This window comes from Panthera leo, chromosome D3 (genome assembly GCF_018350215.1).
Source record: "Panthera leo isolate Ple1 chromosome D3, P.leo_Ple1_pat1.1, whole genome shotgun sequence".
In the NCBI taxonomy this organism is placed as follows: Eukaryota; Metazoa; Chordata; class Mammalia; order Carnivora; family Felidae; genus Panthera; species Panthera leo.
The window spans coordinates 58,095,030-58,118,473 of record NC_056690.1 but is presented as its reverse complement, the minus strand read 5'-3'; the positions used below and the strand labels follow the sequence as shown (position 1 = coordinate 58,118,473).

Here is a 23,444-nt window from a genome sequence, read left to right as displayed (position 1 = left end):
TCTCCCTCTGCCCCTCCCGCCGCTCTCCCCAACTCCCCCCAAAAAATAGCATCAAAAAGTATTAAACACTTAATCTTTAGAAATAAATTTAACAAAAGGGATCTTTACAAATAAATTTAACAATTTAACAAAAGATATGTACACTTTAAAACTGTAAAACATTGCTGAAAGACACTGAAGAACTAAATAAATGAAAAGGTATCTCACATACCATATTCAAGTACTAGAAGACTTGATATTAAGTTGAGAGTACTCTCCAAATTTATCTAAAGATTCATTGCAATTGCTATCAAAATTCAGGCTGACCTTAGAGCAGAAATTGCCAAATTGATTCTATGATCCCTACAGAAATTCAAGGGCCCAGAATAGCTAAAATCTTAAAAAAGAAGAACTCAGAGGACTTACATTTCCTGATTCCAATACATAATTCCAAACAGTAATTAGCTTGTATTGGCAGAAAAATAGAAATGTAAAGCAATGGAATAGAACTGAGAGTCCACAAATAAACACTTACATTTACATGGTAGGAGATTTTCACAAGGGTGCCAGGATGATCAGAGGGAAAAGAATAATCTTTTCAACAAATGATGCTGGGACAACTGGATATCCATATGCAACAGAATGAATGTGGGTCACTATATACAAAAATTAAATCAAAAGGGATCAAAGACTAAAAGTAGCATCTCAAATAATAAAACTCTTAGAAGAAAATATTGTTGTAAATCCTTGAGAACTTGGATTAGGTATTGATTTTTTAGATATGACAGGAAAGCACAGGCAACAAATGAAAACAAATGATAAACTGGACTTCAAAATTAAAACTTTCATGCTTCAAAGGTAACCAATAAGAAAGTGAAAGAATGCACAGAATGGGAGAAACTATTTGTAGTTCATAGATGTACAAATAGGGACTTGAAGATGGAATTTATAAAGAACTCTTTTAACTTCCTCAGTAAGATGACAACCCAAATGAAAAGTTTCTGAATGGACATCTCTCTAAAGAACATACACAAATGGCCAAGAAGCATAAAGAAATGATTATTATTAGTCATTAGGGAAATACAAATCAAAACCACAATGAGATACCACTTCATACTCACTAGGAGGGTTGTAATAAAAAGAATAGCTATAAAATGTTGGCAAGAATGTGAAGAGACTGTAATCCCCAAACATCATTGGTAGAATGTAAAATGGTATAGCCACTTTGGCAGTTCATGCAAAGGTTAAACATAGAATTACGATTTGACCCAGCAATTTTACTTCTAGGTAAATACCCAAGAGAAGTGAAAACATATATCCACACAAAACCTTGTATGTGAATGTTCATAGTAATGTTATTCATATAGCCAAAAAGCCTAACAGCCCAAAAGTCCTTCAACTGGTGAATGGATAAACAAAGTATATATTCAGCCATAAAAAGTAATGAAGTAATAATACATGATACAGCATAGATAAACCTTGAAATCATTATGCTAAGTGAATGTAGCCAGCCACAAAAGGTCACATATTATAGGATTCCATTTACATGAAATGCCCAGAATAGACAAATCTATAGAGACTAAAGTAGATTAGTGGTTGCTAGGGGCTAAGATGAATAGGGAATGGGAAGTGACTGCTAATACATAATGGAGTTTCTTTCTGGGATGATGAAAATGTTCCAGAATTAGACTGAGGTGATGGATCCACAACTCTGTAAATATACAAAAATGAAACCAAACAACAACAACAAAACACCCAAAAACCCAGTGAATTATACATTTTGAAAGGGTAAATTTTATGATATGTAAATTATATATCAATATGAAAAAAAAAAAAAAAGACCGCTGACTATTTAAGCAAAAGAAATAACAATGTATTGGGGGGTTTTACCTACAGAAGTAAAATGTATGACAATATCGCAAAAGTCAGGACATAGACTGCTGAAAGGTCCTCAAAATTCTAGGTGAAGTGGAAACTATAACTTAAAATAGGCTGTGATAGGGGCACCTGGGTGGCTCAGTGGGTTAAGTGTCTGACTCTTGATTTTGGGTCAGGTCATGATCTCACAGTTCAAGAGATGGAGCCCTGCACAGGGCTCCATGCCGACAGTATGGAGCCTGCTTGGGATTCTCTTCCCCTCTCTCTCTGCCCTCCCCCACTTACACGTGTGCACACACAACATAAATAAATAAACATCAAAAAAAAAAATAGGCTGTGCTAAGCTAAAGACATATACTATAATTCCCAAAGCCAGTGAAATAGCCCAAAAAAGAATTATAGTTAATAAGCCCTCCCAAAATATGGACTTAATCCAAAAGCAGGCAATTGTTTAGTATAAAATGCACAAATCATCACATGAAAAAAACACTTTCAACTTTTAATAAGAACTTGCAAATTCAACTACTATTCACATCTCAGTGTAGAGTGGGTACAATGAGGATACAAGTAACACAAGTAGGGCTTTTGGGCTCATCCCAGGTAAATCCTATAGATTTCTAAACATAACAATTGGCAACAAACTAGATATTGGAAATGTACTCAAGAACTGAACTGGGAACCCCTTCTCTAAAGGGGTTCGATAGTAAATATTTTGGCTTTGTGGGCAGACACTATGGTAGCAACTCTACCATTATAATACAAAAGGAGCAATAATATTAAAAGAGTAAGTGTGCGTGTATTCCAATACACCTTTACTCACAAAATAGGCAGCAAGGAAATTAGGCCTATAGGTGATACATTGCCAAACCCTGACTTACCCTCTGGCTGGGGAGACAAAATGTAACAAAAAGTGAAATAAAATAAACCTATCAGGTAAGAGTCTACAGCAAAGGAATGTACAGATACTATTACAAAGGCAACGATGAAGGAGGAATCAATGACGGGGCTGTCAAGAGTCTTTATGATATTTTTAAAGTAAAGGAAATAATAATAATGTAGGGGAAATGTTCTTTTAACACAATTTCTTTCTTATATATAGAGGTTTATCCACCATCACCTAACAAATTCACATGAACAAAAATATAAAGGACACTTAATAAAAGAAAAATTCATTGTCAATTTGATTTACTAACTTCACATATATCAGGATGTAGGTCTTTTGAGACATACCAAGATAATAAATTTTACTTAACTAAGCCTGAAGGCAAACCTAGACATTTTAGATCAAAACCTTTGAGTAATCTACATACTTTATATTCATACCATGTAAAGTATCCCAGAATCCTCTGTACCTTTTAAGATTGCTTGTAGATTATCTAACGTTCTTTCAAGGACTCTTCTACCCTTATCTATCAGATATTGGTCAGCATTTATAAAGATTGAAGAGGAAGGGAAAAAAAGCGAAATTACTGACCTGTTCATCTACCGAGTCTCCTGCACCTTTGAAAGACTCCATGGAGACTGAAGCAGCAGTAACCTTGGAAGTCTTAAGTTTGACATCAGCTTTTGGACTCAACTTGTGTCTTGATCTGGCATTTCCTTCCGTAGAAATTCCTAAGGATTTCCATCGAACAAGATACTAAAATTATACCTTATTCTCTTAAACTCGCCCCCCCAGTAAGCACTTCTCCAATATCCCTCCTTACGGGACCCCACAGGGAAAATTCTACTTTATAAACTTCATTTTAAACCTCTTAATAAATAATGAATCATGAAAAGATTATGTTTGGAATACATTTAAGGTTCAACTTAAATATTTTTAAAAGGTGATGTGAAAATTCATAAGTCACATTAAAACTTATAAATCTTAAGATACAGTCAATATATACCTTAATGTAGGGGAAATTAAAAATCTGATTTTTAACATAGTCAGAGTATCTTCAGTGGTTCAGTTTAACACTCATTTAGTAATAACCGGTAAGCTTTAAGGAGTCTATCACATAAACCCTGTATCAAGAAGTTTTCACATTTTGCTTTGAACTACAAAATTTAGTCTATTATTTGCAATATAAAAAAATAAGAATTTCTTGCTCTTTAAGAGATGAAATGAAATGTTCTACAAGTTCATCTAAAGCTTACTTGCCTGACCAGCCCATAAAATAAGAAATAAGGCAGTATTTCAAACCTTAGTAAGGTCAAACCAAGTTGTGTTTTTTTTTAATTACTTTCCAATGAATTGTTCTGCATCTAGTTATATCGGCAAAATGGTCCTACTGTTTTATTTTCTCCTAACACTTAAGAAGCAAAGGAAGCTTACGAAATTAATACAGAAAACCATACCTGGAACATACACTACTGATTGCTCTTCATCAGAAACTGTGAAGAAGGACATGAAGGAAAATACTAAAAAAGATCATCCAATATCCAAATGCTGCCTCTGTTCTGTACTTCTGTTATAATTTCTAATTTCTTTTGACCTGGGAATTTATAACTAGCTTTTAAAAACAAAATTAGAAAGCAATGCAACTGAAATAAAATGTAGTAAACTTAATCTTTTAAAGTTCATCTTTACATAGTCCCACTATGTATGTATGTTTTGTGAAATTTTTGGGAGGTCTTCTTCCATAAAACTTTCACCCATGCTTATTTCCAAGTGAGATATCTTGGAATAATAAATTCTGCTGTGAAGTTCCTTTCATTACCTTTCCTTTTGTAAGCAAGGAGTTAAATGCACCAGTTTGTTTATGATTGGAGAACGACAAGTTATTTTAGGCATGAATAAATAATTTCAAAATGAGCTTTAGCACTGAAGAACAAACACTGTTTGAGGGCAAGTCCATCACGCAAACACAAAAAGGTTTTATTCTTCTGAAATGTCCCAGAAGCCCTGTGATTTAACAAGTGGAAGAAATTGAAGACAAAAAGAACTATTTTGAATTTCAAAAGGAAAAATTTAGAAAGGCTAAGATCATAATAGTGTTATAGAACCAATATAATAAGAAAGCTTTCTTTAAGAAACAAAATCTTATTCAGAACTATATCTAAATCCAGATAAGTCCACAATTTGATAACCTTCGATTACACTTCCGGGAAGTAAGTGTGTAAACAATTTTTTCCAAATGACCTACAAAATTCCTGTTTTCTGTTCTTTCATAAAATGCTTTCTTCTCCGAGATTTCTGGACAAATCAATTATTTAAAATTTCCTTCCAGGCAAAGGCTGGAGTAAAATAGTAGATTTAACAACATGTTAAAAAAAGTCAATATACACCAGTTCAGGGTCACTCCTAGCTATGGAATCTTTTCAAGGAGGCTGATTGTTAAGTGCTCAGAATCCCCATAGGAATTTAGGAATACAAAGGGGGTGCTACTATGTGAGCCGCCAGGTGATTTCCAACAGCTCTCTGCAGCAGCACACAAATACTGCCACAGATTCAAGATTTGCGCTGATAACTAGTGCCTCTACACTTCAAATCCTCTCAGACATCAGGTATGGAGCTCAGAAAATGTTAAGGGGCACAGAAGACAAGTAAACAAACAAAATCAGACCCCACTAGGCTAAGGAAACTGACAGCAGCTAACACGAGAGCAGAGAGAAAATTTACAAATTCACTGACACCCAATCTAAAAAAAGCCTTACAAAATGAAATTATGCAGCCTCTTCAACAGCAAAAACCAAGTCGTTTTTTATATCCCTTGGGACTAGTGCACATAGTAGGTTCTCAATAAATAATCTGCTGTTAGAGATACCCACATGGGAAGGTACCCAAGGGAAAAATATTCAAGATGATTCAGGACAAGCTCCATTTGGCAACATCTTCAATTAGAAGATACAGTAATGATGAATTTGCAGAATATTCTCCAAAGACAACCTATGGAAAGACTAACATAACTGAATCCTGGGAAACACACTAGACTTCCCTAGAACATTCATGAAGAAGACTGCTCACAGCTGGAACAGACCAGCCACTGAGGACCCAACTCAGCTGCATCACGATTTGGAAGCTCATCAAGTATCTTCTCTCAAACCTGATGCCACCTCCCACGTCCTTACTCTGAGCTAATAACTTTGTTTCCTCTTTAGGAAAAGCAAACTGTAGAGATCTTTCATAAGCTTTATTTGCAGATGACATATTACATATAGAAAACCCTAAAGACTACAAATAAAACCATAAGAATAAATGAATTCGACAAAGTTGCAAGATGCAAAATCAGTATACAAAAATCTGTCATGTTTCTCTACATGAATAGAAACAGAAAAAGAAGAAAACAATCCCATTTACAACTGCATCCAAAAAGAATACAATACCTAAGAATTTAAAATTTAAACAAGCAGGTGAAAGACCTATACACTGAAAACTGTAAGACATCAAAGAAATTGAAGACACAAACAGAAACTTATTCCATGCTTATAAAGTGTAATAATTAATATTGTTAAAAATGTCTATACCAAAGCAATCTACAGATTCAGTGCAATCTCTATCAAAATTCCAATGTGATTTTTCATAGGAATAAAACAAACAATCCTAAAATTTCTATGGAACCACAAAAGGCCCTAAACAGCCAAACCAATCTTAAGAAAAACGAAGCTACGGACATCATGCTTTATGATTTCAAACTATATTACAAAGCTATAGTAATCAAAACAATGTGGTACTGGCATAAAATCAGACAAAAGACGCCCATGATAGCTACCCTTTTCCTGCTTTTTCTTTATATGTCACCTATAATCATTGGGCATATAACATGTTTTACTTATTCATGACCTCATCTCATCTCACAAAAACGTAAGCACCAAGTGGAGGAGGATTTTTCCCCTGGTTTTGTTCAATGTTATATCCCCTAATGTCAAATGCCCAGCTCGTAGTCAACCGTCTATGAAACAATTAAAGTGATATTTAATTCTATGAAGCACTAACAACTTTTCCGTGTTGTCTTTCTCCCTTTATCCTGTAGGAATTCAGAACTGGTCACCCCAAATGTCCACTTTGGCATGTGGATTATTTTGACCAGAAAACAATCAAGGCCCAAAAGACTCACAAAGAATTCTTGTCCCTGCCACTAATTGCCTAAAAGAATTTAGATGTAGGACCTGCTCCCAGAAGAGAGAATCACCATAAATAACTATGTATAACATAAACTAGGAGTGGTAGATAGGAAGGAATTTAGCAAAGTCTGTTTGTTAAATTCCTTTCTATGTCCCATTGTTTCTATATGGCCCAGGAAACATTTGTTTACCAAACATTTATCCCTTTTCACCTTCCTGTGAATTGCTTTCCTTGCCTTTAAAGTCCCAGACCCCTATTCCCTTCCCCTTAGTTTGGGATGACATATATACCTCATTTCGCTTGTCTTTGGAACTTCACACAGATATATAGATTCCCCCCTATATACGTAATTAAATTTGATTTTCTCCTCTTAATCTATCTCATGTCATTTTAATTCTTAGACCAGCCAGAATTACCTTGAAGGGTAGAGGAAAATGTCAAAATATGCAGGCAAAACCCATTAGCCACATTCATGCTAAATATCTTTTCAAATATAAAAATGCTAAATTAACCTTAACATGGGTTTTAAAAAAATAAACATAAAAATATTTGAAATTGCCTCCATCCAACCTATCCTTTGTAATCATTGGTAATCTATCTTCATTCAAGAACCCAAATAACTTACTTTCTTCAAAGACAAAGTCTGAAAAATATACAAACATATTTCACAGGAAAAGTCAAAGAGACACAGTATATACCAAATGTCTACTGGACCTCTTACTGGGTTCTATGTGCCACCTCAGTTCTACTTCGGCTTCTTTGGAAGTTCTTTACTAAGACAAGTACAGCAAATTATAAAGCATCCTTAATGCTAGTACCAAACTCCAAATCCTCAGAATTAAAGCAGTAATTAGAAACCAAAAGTACAGAGGAAGGAGCATATCTATCTCAGATCAACAAAAGCTGAAGAAAATAAACTTGGTATTGCACAGCCTAATCTAACCTTTTTTAGTTTCACTTACCAGCAACACACGTATATGTATGTAATTATCATTGACCCAAATGACTTTCCTGGCTAGTATATTCTCTTAACATCAACATAAAGTCTCTATCTGTAATTGAATATTCAATGGCAGAGATTATAGCTACTGCAATGTTTTGACCAAGTCCCTTACAGTTCGTATTTGTTAATATCAAGTTAAAAATACAGTTAATGAGGGACGCCTGGGTGGCTCAGTCGGTTAAGTGTCCGACTTAAGCTCAGGTCATGATCTCACTGTCCGTGAGTTCAAGCCCCGCATCGGGCTCTGTGCTGACAGCTCAGAGTCTGGAGCCTGCTTCAGATTCCGTGTCTCCCTCTCTCTCTCTGACCCTCCCCCGTTCATGCTCTGTCTCTCTCTGTCTCAAAAATAAATAAACGTTAAAAAAATATATACAGTTAATGATAAAACATTGGAGTGTATTACCCAATCAAATTTAGATACTGCAGAAACATTAATTTCTTTTGACATTACCAGGAACTATACTGAAGAAAAACAGTTTATGGCTGAAGGGGCATATTTTACTTGTAGATTTAACCCATAAAATGACAACATGGGATACTCACTGTTTACACAGTAGGTATAAAGACATACCTTGTGCCAAACATTACTGCTGAATCATACTGTGCAGGAGATGCAGAACTCATGAAACAGTAAAAAAAAAAAAAAAAAAAGGTGATGTTCAGTCACAGATGATCTGTCCTCACATGACAGAAACATCTAGGACCAGGAAATTTCCTAGTCACATTTCTCTAATTGTTTAGGCAAAGCATTGAAAATCTTTCTTTTAACAGTGTGAAAAGAATACCAGATTATACATACATTCTTTTTGTTTTTTTCTATTGAAACTTCTATATAAAGCCTATGAGGTGGTCTAGGAAGTCATTAGCGTAATAAAGATCCAAAGACACATGATTAAACCAAATGATTCATAACTATCCTTATACTTTTTAGCAAAGATTCAGTAGCAAATTTATATTTGACATTGCTTTTGTGTCCTATGGAGATTTAAAATGAAAACATCTGAGGCTGGATGATAACTGGGCATTTTATGCAATAGGTGAGGGAAATAGGTAACACTAGTAACCTTGCAATTCATTTCAAATTACGGAATTTCTATCAAATTTAATCACCACTATCTTCCCCATTTGATTTCTACTACTCACTTTCAATGAGAAGATAAGTATTTTACATTAATTTTCAGAGTACGGGTGAAAAGAGAGAAAAGAGAGAATATAGGACTTCTATGTGAAATAAGGAATAATAACTATATGACTAAGTGAGCATACAGGGCTGCTTAGACCAAGAATACAGTTTGTTTATTTACCTATTAACTTAATTAGTGGCACAGCAATACACTGCCCCGCCCCCCCCCCCCCCCCCACACCACTTATACCGATGAGAACAATTCCCTTGGTCATAGAGAAAGTTAAGGAATAACCACTGAAACCACATAAGTGGTTATGAAAATGACTACACTAAAAAAAGCACCTTAGAAGCTGCTAACCTTCAAGTATCCATTGCAGGCATAGTGTTTCATGAGAAAAGACTCATCCCAATTTCCTGACTTCCTAATTCAGCCCAGTTCCCAATGCACATATTCTCTTTGCATCCTTCCTGATAAGAAAAAAAAAATATTTAATTTGCACAGTGCACTAGTGTGTTTTCATCCACAGTATACGTGCATGATTTTACTTGTCACCCACCTATCAGAGACAAGTGGTAATTATGTTTACAAAGTATTAAACACTGAGCAAGGAATGCAAAAATATCCCTCTCTACACATGACACTGTAATCCTAGTTCTATAACTCAATCAGTAAAACTGATAATATAATTTTGTAAGTTTCACAGGGAGCTAAGTAGAACGTGCAGAAAATGATTCTGCCAAAGTTAACAGCAATGCTTCAAACAATGCTCTATCATCAATCCTAGCAAACAGACAAAAAGACTTGCCTCTGCAGGCACTCAGTACACGGACTGCCCTCTCTTCATGTAACACTTCTCTAACGTGATGTAACTTACTAGGACCAAAGATCAGGCGGGCACCGTCTATCCAAACCCAAGAAAGAATCAGTCTGTCACACGTCTCATCAGTTACTTAACTGGAAACACCACCACAGCGGTAAAGCTCCACAGCTTCTCCACCCCAAAACAACTCAAAAACTTCAATCCTGCCAGTGGGGACCCAGAGTCCACATGAAAATCAACACTACTTCCAGCAGCAAAGACTTGCAACGCTTTTTATTCCGTAACCAGTACCACCAGACCACGTCCGGCCCCAACCTCTCCGAAAATCCCAGCAAGAAAGTAAATCATCACTGACAGGCCTTCGAAGTCCGACAAGGTCCTGACTTGCTCCTAACAACGCAGACCAAGGACAGTCCTAAACCAACACAAAAAGGCTCCCTGTCCAGCCCACACCCTACCCCTCCTCCGCAGAGATTCAGCCCGCCCGAGGTCACCACGGTCAGAGGGACCCTCCCAGCCCCTGGCTGGACCAAGATTCTAGGCCATCTTTCCAAAGCTCACCGCCAAGGAGGGCTGGAAAACCTCAGTGCTGAGTCTCCAGCCTGGAGCTCCAGCCTGGAGACAGAATCTGGCTCCCAACTACCTAACACCCAAGTCAGGGGAAAGCCCGGCACCTACACGACGGCCGGAAAGGACGGCCCCGCCCCCCAGAGATAGCATCGAGCGTCGCCCCTCCACTCAGTCCCACGCGACCTCTCGCCGCGCGGTGGAGGGCGCCGGCGCCCCCTGCCAGGCGGGCAAAGGATACAGTCCCGGCTCCAGAACGCCGCCGCGCCGGGGCGGGAGGGGCCCGCCACGTCCGCCATCTTGAAACAACCGCCACTCGGGGCGTCGCGCCGGGGCCGCCCCGCCCCAGCCTCCAGGCCCAGGCCGGATTGGCCGCACGGCACAGAGGCCCGCCCCCGCTTGCGCGACCGGCCCCGGCGGGGCGGAAGGGCCCGGGCGGAGGAGTCGCTCTGTCCAGGCGGCGTGGTGTGGCGCGACCGCCGGGGCCACGGGTACGAGCGCCGCACGGAACCACTACTCCCAGAGCAGCCGGGGCCCCCCATCTCCGCCTCGCCGCGCTCTCAGGCGCCGAGCACTACAACTCCCGGCGTGCCGTGAACTGGACGGCCGAGCTTCTGGGGCGGCGTCCAGCCGTCCCGCCCACCCCGCTCTCCCGCCGCGTCCCCGCAGCTGCCCCCGCAGCGCGCGGAGCCGGGACGCGAGTCATGGAGGAGACGCCGCCCCCAGGCTGCAGCAAGCCGCACCTGGAGAAGCTGACCCTGGGCATCACCCGCATTCTAGGTGAGCGGGCTGGGTTCCGTGGGGGGCGACTGCGGGACCAGAGGATGTACACTAGAAGCAAGGAGGGGCGGCGCGACGCGGACCCTGTGTGCCAGTGGGCACCGCTGCTGTAACTTCCGTTGTTAAGGAGGAGAGGGGTCCCGGTGCTTGACTAGGCCAACGGAGCGTTTGCCGGTAGTGTGAGGACGCAGAGCTGGGAAGCTTGAAGGTTCCACCCCCTCCCACTCCCCAACCCAGGGCCCGGGAAGGACGAGCAAAGGCGTGCAAAAGGGAGACAGCGGGCACCTGACTGAGGGGCCGTTGGGTTTCCGGAGAGGCATTCTTGGCCAAAGAAGTATCCTTGAAACGCAAGCCCTTCCTCTGGTAGCAGAGAGCTGGGGAACTGTGCGTGCAGCCTTCCAGGGCAACAACTCCCATGCGCCTCCGGGTACCGCACCCCAAGTGGTTGGAAGGAGTCGAGGCTTGTGCCACTGAAAGGGTTAGTTTTTCCTTTATGGAACCTTTACTTAGCACCCGCCACTGTATTAGACTCAAGGATTATAAAGATGGGGTGGGGGGGGGGGGAAGCAAAACACAACCTAGGTAAAAATCAACAGCCTAGGTACCCCTAGAAATGTGAGAGGCGGCCAGTAGTAATCTATTATTGCTCAGAAGTAGCACACAGCAGGAGGTGATTGACCTTACCTGGGGAGTTAAGAAATATGGCCTACAGGAGATGTTGCTAGATTTTGAAAGACAAATTGAAGCTGGCCAGATAACCAAGGAGGAAAAAGCCGAAGCAGGCCAAATGTTATGCTTTGATGCCTTCCCATCGCAGTTTTAATAAAATTCAAATTCTGTACTGTGACCCACAAGTCTGTTTTTGAGCTACTCTCCTCTTTCTGACCTTATTTTTACTCTTTCAGCTGCAGTGGCCTCCTTGTGTGTACCTTAAACTCACCAAGCTTGTTCCTGCTTCAAGGCCGCTTCTAGACCCTCCCCTTCTCCCTCCTGCCTCCCGCGCCCCCCCCCCCCCCCCCCCCCCCGCCTTATCTTCTTCTAAATGTCTTTCCCTCACTTCATTCAAATCGCATCAAATATCAGTACCTCAGAGAGGCCTTCCCTGAATGTAATTCTAGTAACGCCTTTCTCTATCATTGTCTTCCCTTATCTTTTATATATATATTTTTAATCCTTGTGGCTTTGTCACTACTTGGTACTGCTTACTTGGTTGCTTTTTTCATTTGCTGGTCTCTTCTTTAATAGAAGTCCACGAGTCTAGGAACTTTGTCTTGTTCTCCCTGGGGTTCCCCAGTGTCTACGGTAAATGCGCAGTGAGACGTGAAACACTATCATATGTTTGGGAGAAACAGTGAGCTTTAGAAATGAAGTTGTAGAATTGGGCAAGGAGAGATCTAATCATCAAGCACAACCATATCCTATCTCATTTAAAAAGTTACTTTCTTTCGATTAATCTATTCAAGTCAGGCCAGCTAAATTTCCCTTAAGCTGTCAGTTCAATTTAAAGTCCTAAATAATTAAGTAACTGTCAACATTTCAAGTTTAATTTCTACATTTAGTATATTCTATCTGTTATTAAGCATTTCAGATGTCTGACACATCTGGTAACACAAGGCAAAACCTACCTAAGGAATTAAACTACTCTGGTAATTAAATTTATAGTGAAGCTGGTCTCCCATCAGCAGTGTAATGCTCTTTGTAAATTTAACCACAACTTCATAATTTCGGTTAATCACAAGTCAAATATCAATTATATTTTTATTTTTTCACATTTGGCTTTTGTTTTAAAAACATATTAAGAGGATTTAAAAAAAAACAAGCTGGCTGACATCCGTGGTGGGTGTGAAGTAAGCAAAGTACCATACCTAAATCTGCTCCCTAAATGTTGTGTGAAATGTTGTCCATAACTATGGCAATTCTATCCAGTTCCAAACCCAACATTATTTAAAGATAGAGAATGCCAAAAGTGCAAAATAACTATGAGTAAAAACAGAAAACAACAACAAATCCCAGCACTGTTCCAGTGCCAGTTGCTCATTGCTAGAAGATTCTGTGGCAAGCAAAGGCAGACCCAGAAAGGATGCCAGCAAAAGAGGCTAGTTGGAATGACAGAAAGATTAAAACCTGCCCCAATCTGAAAGTGCAACAGTAACAACTGGTAGAACAGAGTAGGGCTGCAGTAAAGTGACTTCAAAGTAGGTGCTGTCTAAAGGGTTGGCCATACCATTTAAAGGGACCGTATTCCAAATGCATATATTCTAGAGAAGAATATGTGCAAAATGGAAGAGTTTTTTGACAGTTGATAATAAGAGGACAAAGAAAAGGGAAAGCTCACATCACTCCCCTATACACAAAAAACCTGCTAAAATATCTGGACTTTGCTTCAACTGACTGGAAACAGTGTCATTAAAGTAGACATCTTGTTAAACACCACAGTTTCACAAAATGGACAAGAGAAAAGTAGAACCTGTAGAGAATTAATGCTGAAGTCAGGAAATGAAATGCTAAACAATCAACTGAGGGAAAAAAAATTTTTTTTATGATGACAAAATGTTTTCCTACTCAGTGGAACCTGGAGTAGGCAAATGTTACATTTGATAACAGATGATTATACAGACAGTGTGAAAAATGATCTGCATGAGATGCAACAAGATCAATTACAGCTGACCTTTGAACAACACAGATTTGAACTGTGTGGTTCATTTACACCTGGATTTTCTATAGTACAGTAGTTAAAATGTATTTTCTCTTTCTTATGATTTTCTTAACATTTTCTTTTTCTAGTTTATTTTAAGAATACAGTATATAACATACAAAATATGTGTTAATTGACTTTATGTTATCAGTAAGGTTTCCCATAGTAGGCTATTAGTAGTTAAGTTTTTAGAGTCAAAAGTTATACACAGATTTTCAACTTCGTGGGGGTGGCGTCAGCATCCTGACACCTAACCTCTGTGTTACTCAAGGTTCATCTATATAATCTATATTTCTCCATCCTAAACTCCTCTACTTTTTTTTATAATTCTTTTTTTATCATTTTATTTAATTAATTTACTTATGTTCATCATGATAAGTGTACTCTTTAATCCCCATGCCAATTTCCCCCATTCCCCTATCCACCTCCCACCTGGCAACCATAAGTTATTTCTCTATAGTTAACAGTCTGTTGGTTTGCCTCTCTTATTGTTCCCTTTTGCTTGTTTCTTAAATTCCACATATGGGTGAAATCATAGAGCATTTGTCTGTCTCTGACAAACTTATTTTCTTCTATCCATGTTGTTGCAAATGGCAGCGTTTAATTTTTTATGGCTGAATATTCCATTAGGTGTTTTATATGTGTATATATATATATGTATGTAAATACATATATATATGTATATATATATATATACACACATATATATAAATATATATATACACATATATATATACACATATGTATATCATGTCATCTCTATCCATTCATCAATGGATGGACAATCACTTGGGCTGCTTCCGTGTCTTGGCTATCGTAAATAATGCTTCAGTAAACATGGAGGTGCATGTATCTCTTTGAATTAGCATTTTTGTATTCTTTGGGTAAATGCCCAGTAGTGCAATTACTGGATTGCAGGGTAGTTCAATTTTTAATTTTTTAAGGAACATACTGTTTTCCATACTGTCTGTACCAGATTGCATTCCCACAAACAGTGAAGAGGGATCTTTTTTATCCACAGCTTCACCCACACCTTTCTTTGTTGTTGATTTTAGCCATTCTGACAGGTATAAGGTGATACCTGATTGTAGTTTTGATTTGCATTTCCCTGATGATAAGTAATAATGAGCATCTTTTCATGTGTCTGTTGGCCATTTGTCTGTTGTCTTTAGCGAAATCTCTATTCATGTCTTCTGCCCATGATTGGATTATTTGTTTTTGAGTGTTGAGTTATACAAGTTATTTACATATTTTGGATATTGATCCTTTATCTGGTGTCATTTGCAAATATCCTCTTCTAGTCCATAGGTTGCCTTTTAGTTTTATTGATTGATTCCTTCACTGTGCAGAAACTTTTTATTTTGATGTAGTCCCAGTAGTTTGCTTTTGCTTTTATTTCCCTTACCTCAGGAGACATATCTATAAAAATGTTGCCACAGCCTATGTCAGAGAGATTACAGCCTGTGCTTTCTTCAAGGATTTTATAGTTTCAGGTCTCACATTTATTTTTTTTAATGTTCATTTATTTTTGAGAGAGAGAGAAAGTGCGAGTGGGAGGGGGCAGAGAAAGAGGGAGACACAGAATCTGGAAGCGGGTTCCAGGCCCTGAGCTGTCAGCACAGAGTGTGATGTGGGGCTCAAACCCACGAACTGTGAGATTATGACCTGAGCCGAAGTTGGACACTTAACTGACTGAGCCACCCAGGTGCCCACGGGTCTCACATTTAGATCTTTAATTCATTTTGAGTTTATTCTTTTATGTGGTGAAAGAAAGTGGTCCGGTTTCATTCTTTTGTATGTTGTCCAGTTTTCCCAACACCATTTGTTCAAGAAACTGTCTTTTTCCCATTGTATATTCATTCCTCTTTTGTCAAAGATTAATTGACCATTTAATTGTGCATTTATTTCTGGGTTTTCTGTTCTCTTTCAACGGATACTTTTTCCCAAAAAACAAGTATGAAGCAGAAGAAAACAGCAAGTCTAAACTCCAGACAGAATTAAAATACATAAACAAGCATCTGAGGATATGAAAAACTACCCAGAATCAGACACTCAAAAACTAAGAACAGAAATAGAGGGGAAAAAAAGGAGGGAAAATGAAAAAAGAGTTGAATAAACTCAGACTATAATTTGAAGGAAACAAAGTTCTAAATAAAGGGTAAATTATAAGGTATCATAAGGAGACTAGATTGAAGTGAATTTAGTCTAGAGCATTGAAGAAAAATAGGAAAACAACCAAGAAAGCTACATAAAAAAGTAAAAGGGTCAAGAAGGAAGGGGAAATGGAAGATAAGCAAATAAGGAATGCTATTCATATTATTAGAGTCTGTGAAGAGCAAAAACAAAATAGTGGAACAGAAATAATATTTAAAATTATATTAAAAACTTTCCAAAAATGGGAAAAGATCTGATTCTGAAAGGGCTTCCTGAATACCTGGAAAAAAATTAACCAGGAACTATCAACTTTAAGACATACACTAGTAAAAGTAAGATCAGAGATAAAGATGAAATCCTCAAGGCCTCAAAGCAAAAACACAAATAACTTACAAAGTCAAAAGAATTAGACCAGCATCAGACTTCAAAAACCAGCATACCAAGCAAGGTAAGACTAAAAGTGTTTTTAGGAAACTCAATGAAAGAAGATGTAAACCAAGGATTTTATAACCAGCTGAACTATCTTTCAGATAAAAGAACTTAGGTTCCTGTACCCATGTGTTCTTTCAGAGGAAGTTACTAGAGGGTGACTTTTATGAAATCACACATAGATAAGGAAAACCTGAGTTTCATATGCATGCTGTTTAATATTTCCTACTCTGCCATACAGGTTAGTCTAGCCAGGCTGCTCACAAATGCTTGCCATTGATCACAAAGGCCAGAGAGTGGGGATAACTGTGTCTCATCAGATAGTACTTATCCTGTCACATCTTAATAGACCAAGGACAGCTTGTTATTGCTATTGCTTTCTAAACATCTTCATAATGCTTTCGGCTATCTGTGATATTGTCATTTATAATAAGAAATACATATTTAGTCTTCCTGGTTCTAGCAGACTTTCTAAGACCTTTAGAATTTTCTAAGTGAGGAGAGTGATAAAAAGCTGTCCTTTGTTATGTTAATGTACCTTCTGGAAAGCCCCTAGGTAACCTAATAAGGATAGGGGCTGGTGGCCTGGGCAACCAACTATGATTAGAGGGTTAGAACTTTTGGTTCTGGTCCCTGATTTCCAGAGAAGGGTGAGGGGCTAGAGATTGAATGAATTGCTAGTGGTCAGGGATTTCCTCAATCATGCCCATGTAATGAAGCCTCCATAAAAGTCCAAAAGGAGCAGGCTTGCAGAGCTTCTGGGTCATTGACCCGGAAGGCTTCCACTTGCCATTGTGCCGGGCCCCAGACACATGAGGACAGAAGCTCCTGTGTTTGGGACCTTGCCTTATGCATTTCTTTATCTCACTGTTGATTTATAACATCCTTTGTAATCTGTTAAGAAAATAGGTTTCTTAAGTTCTGTGAGTCGCTCTAGCAAAACTAATTGAACCAAAGAAGAGATTCAATAAGGGGGAACCTCTTATTTATAGTCAGTCAGAAGCACAAATAACAACTTGGCTTTGGAACTGGCATCTGAAGTGGAAGGCAGTTTTGTGGGACTGAGCCCTTAGCCTGTGGATGCTGTCTCTGGATAGATGATGTCAGAATTGAGTTGAATTGTAGTAAACCCAGCTGATGTCTGAGAATTGCTTGGTGGTTTGGGGAAAGCTCCCTCCCATCCCATGTCGGAATTAGCTAAGACAACATGGTAGAAAAAGCATTAGGCTTCATGTTGCAGTTGTGGTTAGAGATTTAGTTCTATGAAATTATTTAATGTCTCTCATCCTGTTTCCTTATCTTTAAAAAACGTAATAATAAGAGTAGGGGCACCTGGGTGGCTCAGTCAGTTAAGTGTCCAACTCTTGGTTTTGGCTCAGGTCATGATCTTATGGTTTGTGGGTTCAAGAACCACATCAGGTTCTGCACTGTCAGTGTGGAGCCTGATTGGGATCTCTCCCTCTCTCTCCACCCTATCCCCACTCACTCACTCACTCTCAAAAAAAAAAAAAAAAAAAAGAAAAGTATTTTTAAAAAATGAGAGTAATGATACCTGCTTTACAAGATCATTGAAAGATTAAACGATAATTTATACTACTTCCCTGAAATAGAGCATTGTACAAATGAAATTTATTTTATATCCCTCTCTTCTCCATCCTCAGCACCTCCTCCCCACCAGTGCTATTTGTATTGTATAACGAAGTCCCTACAGTGGGTACATCTTAAACAATTTATTATAGGATGGTTTCTAAAGCCAGCATATTGACCAATTGGCCTATCCTGGAGGTGTTTAAAGTATCATATGTCCTTTTTGGCCCTAAAAGTAAAACAGCCAGTTATTTTATCAGCAAAATGATTTTTTGGGAGGGAGGGGGAATAGCAGAGAATTGCAATTCTAGACATACAAGCTGTGGCAAACAGGAGGCAAGTGTAGAAATGAAAGACGAGAAGCAGAGAAAAAGGAAGGAATTGAAGGGGCTGCTTTCAAGGTAGTTCATTGGCAGACAGTGAGAGTTCAGAGTAGTGATGGTTTTTCATTGGCTGGGTTGTTGCTGGGCAAGGAGAAATTCTTTCCTCCTACTAGAGTAACAAAGCAGGCTTCTTGGGAATGCAGGGTACTTCTCTTCCTGTTGAAGTGTGAAGTTGACAGAGTGGTAGACCTTGCAGGCTCCCGCTTTTGGCCTCCTGACTCCATTTTAAATGAAGTTTCTTTTATTCAGTTTCATACCCTCATCTGCAATAGCATCACAGCAGTTCTGTTTAAGCCTTGTAGACCCTGAACCTGGACCTGTTATGCACTGAATCATTATGTGCTTGTCTGTCTCAGCCTATTCATAGTGATGCTATCGGCTAGGAATGCCTCAGGCACTCACCTGGGCATGTAGGATTGGTGACAAGCCCCCACATTTTCCTGACTGGAGCCAATGTTAATGTTGCAGCTGGACTGGCACCTGTGGTTCTTACTATGCTTGCAAGCTGCACCTCAGCGACAACAGTTAGGGAACTTTGAAGAAAGGATTTATTGTGCACAGGTCCTAGAGGGCACATGCCAGGCCTGAGGGCCACACAGCCCGATGGCGGGGACGAGGAGCAGACCTGGGTCTTTTATTGGGGCCCAAGGGTGGGGAGGCCAGGGTTTCACAGAATCACTCTTTATTGGTGAATTTAAAATTTAGGTGTGGGAATTTGGGCATGGGAGGAGAAAGGCAAGGTCAGTCAAACCATCAGTTACCCCAGTTACTCAGGGCTTTTTAAAAGGGGAACTTAATGAGTAGGGTGCCCTGGTTCCTGATCGTTTAGATTGTAGCTGTGTCATATAGCTGGCAATTCGTTTATTTAAGATGAATGTATTTGAAATGGGTGGGTTGGCAATCAAAAGCTTAATGTCAGGTGCTTATACTGGTTTATTTGAAATATGTGTCCTCCAGCAACCCTACGCACTAGACTGCCTCCTGGGTGTAGTTAGATGACATCATTATGCAACCAGTGGATTGTTGACAAAGAATTCTGTATTGTGCTTTTTTACTGCAGTTGGAGTAATAGGCTGCTAAGACTGATTAAAGCTAGAGTCTGCATTTGCATAGGTTAATTGCTAAAGGGCTTTGCTAAGGGGCACACAATGATGTTTGTACATAAACTCTTAACTAGACCCATAGATGGAGTCAGCCTAGCCACTTGGAGTGGCCTATTCTCACCCTCATGTCCTCGCTATAAAGTGTCAGTAATAACATTTATTATTCACTGTCTTACCTTTGGTGGGAACATTACCAAATGGGCCACCCCTGAAGGGCGAGACAGCATCTTCCATCCTAATCAGTCAGGGACATAGCAAGGACTTAGCCACGTGTAACGGCTTAAAGCTCAAGTGTTTTTCCACCTTAGTACTGTGCTTCACAGTATCTTAGAAAGAACATTGACCAGAAAGCAGAAAAAAAAATTGTGTATATGGTACTTTTTGCGTTTCCAAAGCACCATTATCTCTGCTTCTTCAGCTTCCATTATCAAGGGAAATATTCTTATAAGTCTTGTCTCTCTGAATGCTAAGGAAAGTGAAGACTCATCTAAGGTCACACAAGTGGTGAATGTATAAAGCAAGACTAGAATATGTGGAGTCCAGCATTCTCAGCCTCCTTTATTGGGCTGTTGCTGTATCCCAAGATTTGAACTTTGTGACAACTTGGAGGAAACTATGATGCATAGAAAGGGCACTAGCATAATTACAGAATCAGTGAACCACATTGTGATATGCTGACTTATAAGAAATATATATTTACTCAGGTGAAAGCTTGAACAAAGCGGGATTAGGGCTCCTCAGTCCCCCACCCCCAACAGTGCAGTAGAACATCTGCATATAACTTTAACTCCACAAAAAATGTAACTAGTAGCCTACAGTTCACCAGAAATCTTACCGATAACAAACAGTCAATTAACACGTATTTTGTATGTTGTGTGTATTGTATTCTGTACTTTAAAGTAAGCTAGAAAAAAAAAGTTAAAAAAATCATAAGGAAAAGAAAATACATTTATAGTACCATATTGTATTTATTCAAAAAAGTAAGTGTTCAGGTGGACCGATGCAGTTCAAACCCATATTGGTCCAGGGTCACCTGTATATTTTGTCTTAGTCCACAGTTCCTGGCTTACAGCTCCTAAAACCCTTGTAATTTCATAAGTGTTAAGAGTGGTAAAGATTTTTCATTATGTTAATGAGGTGATTTTTGGAAAGCACTTAAGGATGAGCACTAGTTACCAGTGGATCCAAACATGGAATTAGAGGATTGGCATTTTCAGTCCCATCCCCTGACCTTCAGGCAGTGAGCAGCCCTAATCTTGCTTTGTTCAAGGGTCAGCTGTCATCTGAGTGACCAAATATATATTTCTTAGAGGTCAGAATATCACAGTGTGGTTCACTGATTGTGTAATTATGCTAGTACCCTTTCTATGCATCATAGTTTCCTCTAAGTTGTCACAAAGTTCATATCTTGGGATACAGCAACAGCCAATGATTTAATCATGCCTGTGTAATGAAGCCTCCATAAAAACCCGAAACTTCCAGGTTGGTGAACACCTGGAGATTTGGAGACAGTGGCCTGCCTGGAGAAGGCATGGAACTCTTTGACCCTTCCCACATACCTTGTCCTAAGCATCTCTTCATCTGGCTGTTCCTGGGTTATATCCTTTTATAATAAACCAGGAATCTAGTAAGGAAAATGTTTCTCTGAGTTCTGTGAGCCACTGTAGCAAATTAATGCAACTTGAGGAGGGGGTCTGAGGAACCTCCTGATTTATAGCTAGTCTGGGCTTTTGACTGCTGTCTGAAGTATGAGAAGAGGGGGTCATGAGAACCCCCAGTCTTTTGCAGATCAGTCAGAAGCACAGGTGACAACCTGAACTTGTGTCTGGTGTCTGAAGTGGGGAAGGTCTTACAGACTAAACCCATAATCATTGGGATCTGATGCCATCTCCTTGTGGGACATCGGGGTATCCGAGAATTGCTTCTTGGTATGAGAAAATCTCCCCACAAAAATGTCGGAGGGATTGGGTCCAGGAACCATTTTACACATTAAACTAGTTTAGAAGTCTCTGTCATATTGTTAGAAATTTTAAAAATTCATTTGAATACTTTCCCTGATTACAGTATTTACTCCTAGTAAATAACCAAGATATGGCTCAAAATAGAATATACTTAAGTATAAACATATATGACCCCAACCCTGCATGTGATGGGTTAGGATATCAGGGAAAAAAACCATCCGAAATGGTTTCATGGAGAAGGTGGAACTTCAGCATGGCCTTGGAGCGTGAGTAGGACTTGCGTAGGTGGAGAGATACATGGACATATTTGGGTGTGTATAATAGGAAAGGGATACAGCATAATCAAAGATGAGTGCAGATTTAGTTTGGCGGGTGAGGGACAGAGGGGTGGAGGCAATGAGGGAACTGACCCAACTGGAACAGAGGGTTTGGACTAGAGGGTGGAAGGAGATAAGACCAGACCAGTATAGTAAGGACCTTATCCTCCAGATCACAGGGAGAACTGAAAAGATCAGATAAGAAGCAAGCCTAGGTATGGACAAGGTCCTTTGGTGGTATGCTGAAGGTGGCTCAAGCACACAGAGTTTGTGGCTTTGATTGCGTCTACACTTGCAGTGTCCGTGGCCTAAAATAGTGGTGACATTGGGGACAATCTGTGCAGTATGGCAAAGAGAAAAGAGTAGAGGCTTTGTTCGCTAGGGCTGTCATAAAAGTACCATAAAGCAGGTAGCTTAGAACAACAAATTCTCACAATTCTGGAGGCCAAAAGCCTGAACTCAAAGAGTTGGCAGTGTCATGCTCATTCTGAAGCCTGGAGGGGAAGAACTCGTTTTGCCTCTTTCTAGCTTCTGCTGGTTTGCTGGCAGTCCTCAGTGTTCCGTGTATTATGGATGTGTCACTCCAATTCTCCACCTTCACGTGGCCCTCTTCCCTCTGTGTGTCTCTCCACAAAGCATTCTTTTTATAAGGACATCGTCATACTGGATTTGGGATCCACCCTACTCGAGTGGGACCTCATCTTAACTAATCACGGAGTCAATGACCTCATATCTAAATAAAGTCATGGTCTGAGGTACTGGTGATTAGGACTTCAAAAATGTATTTTTTTGTAAGGAACACAGTTCCACTGATAAAAGATTTTGTGTCTGAGATTAAGGACTTAAAGATCCTGAGTATGGGTAAATACAGACAAGTGGAGAATGTAGGAGGTCTTCAAATCTGTTGTATTCCAACTCAGGTGGCTTCTCTTTTACCTCAGAATGAATGATGGAACATATCTCCACAAAGAGATTTAAAGACCTTTTCCTGCTTTAAAGATTGAGAGACATGATTTATTTGGTTTTATTTCTGGATAGAGTCCATTTTCCATAATGTTAGCCTAAACTTCTAAACCCTGGATCTCTTGAGTAGAAGATGAGTTTTATTTGGAAGAAAAATTAGCAACCAAGTGTTGTATCTTGTAAAAGTTTATTGGGGTGCTTTTCCTTATTCCTTTTGACCATGTCATAAGTGCATAAATTCAGCTCACTGAGATTTTCAGTATGAAATCACTAGGAACATAAAATCTCTGATTTTTGTTCAACAGCTGAATTACTAAGCTGTGACTGGGTGTAGGGGGTATTCGATGATGTCCTTTCGGCCAGGTTGACTCCATGGTCCTAGGTTGTGGGACTGAGTGCCTTCAAAAGACTGAGCAGTTCTTCCTGTTTTGTTTTTTGTGCTCTTAAGTTTATTTATTTATTTGGAGAGAGAGAGAGAGAGAGAACCCAAGAGGGGCAGAGAGAGAGGGAGAGAGAATCCCATGCTGACAGCGCGGAGTCCAATGTGGTGCTCAAACACATGAACTGTGAGATCATGACCAGAGCTGAAACCAAGAGTCAAATGCTTAACCGACTAAGCCACCCAAGCACCCCCTTCCTGTTTTTATCACA

At 39.5% G+C, this 23,444-nt stretch overlaps 2 protein-coding genes across 11 annotated transcripts in view; one reads left to right on the top strand and one right to left on the bottom strand.

Annotated features, from left to right (window-relative positions):
• Nucleotides 1-10,745, bottom strand: part of KIAA1328 (KIAA1328 ortholog) — a 348,418-nt gene extending 337,673 nt beyond the window's left edge. For 3 of the 7 annotated variants that reach the window (XM_042911439.1, XM_042911438.1, XM_042911436.1), the window contains exons 1-3: nt 10,663-10,745; nt 4,198-4,233; nt 3,332-3,471 (exon numbers count right to left, since the gene is read on the bottom strand). In XM_042911439.1, the coding sequence (XP_042767373.1) occupies nt 3,332-3,471; nt 4,198-4,233; nt 10,663-10,720 (234 nt within the window). In that variant the 5' untranslated portion in view covers nt 10,721-10,745. The other 4 variants (XM_042911435.1, XM_042911440.1, XM_042911442.1 and 1 more) reach the window with 4 other exon arrangements.
• Nucleotides 10,665-23,444, top strand: part of TPGS2 (tubulin polyglutamylase complex subunit 2) — a 67,053-nt gene continuing 54,273 nt past the window's right edge. For 2 of the 4 annotated variants that reach the window (XR_006195531.1, XM_042911445.1), the window contains exon 1: nt 10,665-11,201. Coding sequence is in view for 2 of the 4 variants with exons in the window: in XM_042911445.1 (XP_042767379.1) it covers nt 11,126-11,201 (76 nt within the window). In the remaining 2 variants the exon portion in view is untranslated. The remainder of the gene's footprint in view (nt 11,202-23,444) is intronic. The other 2 variants (XM_042911443.1, XM_042911444.1) reach the window with 2 other exon arrangements.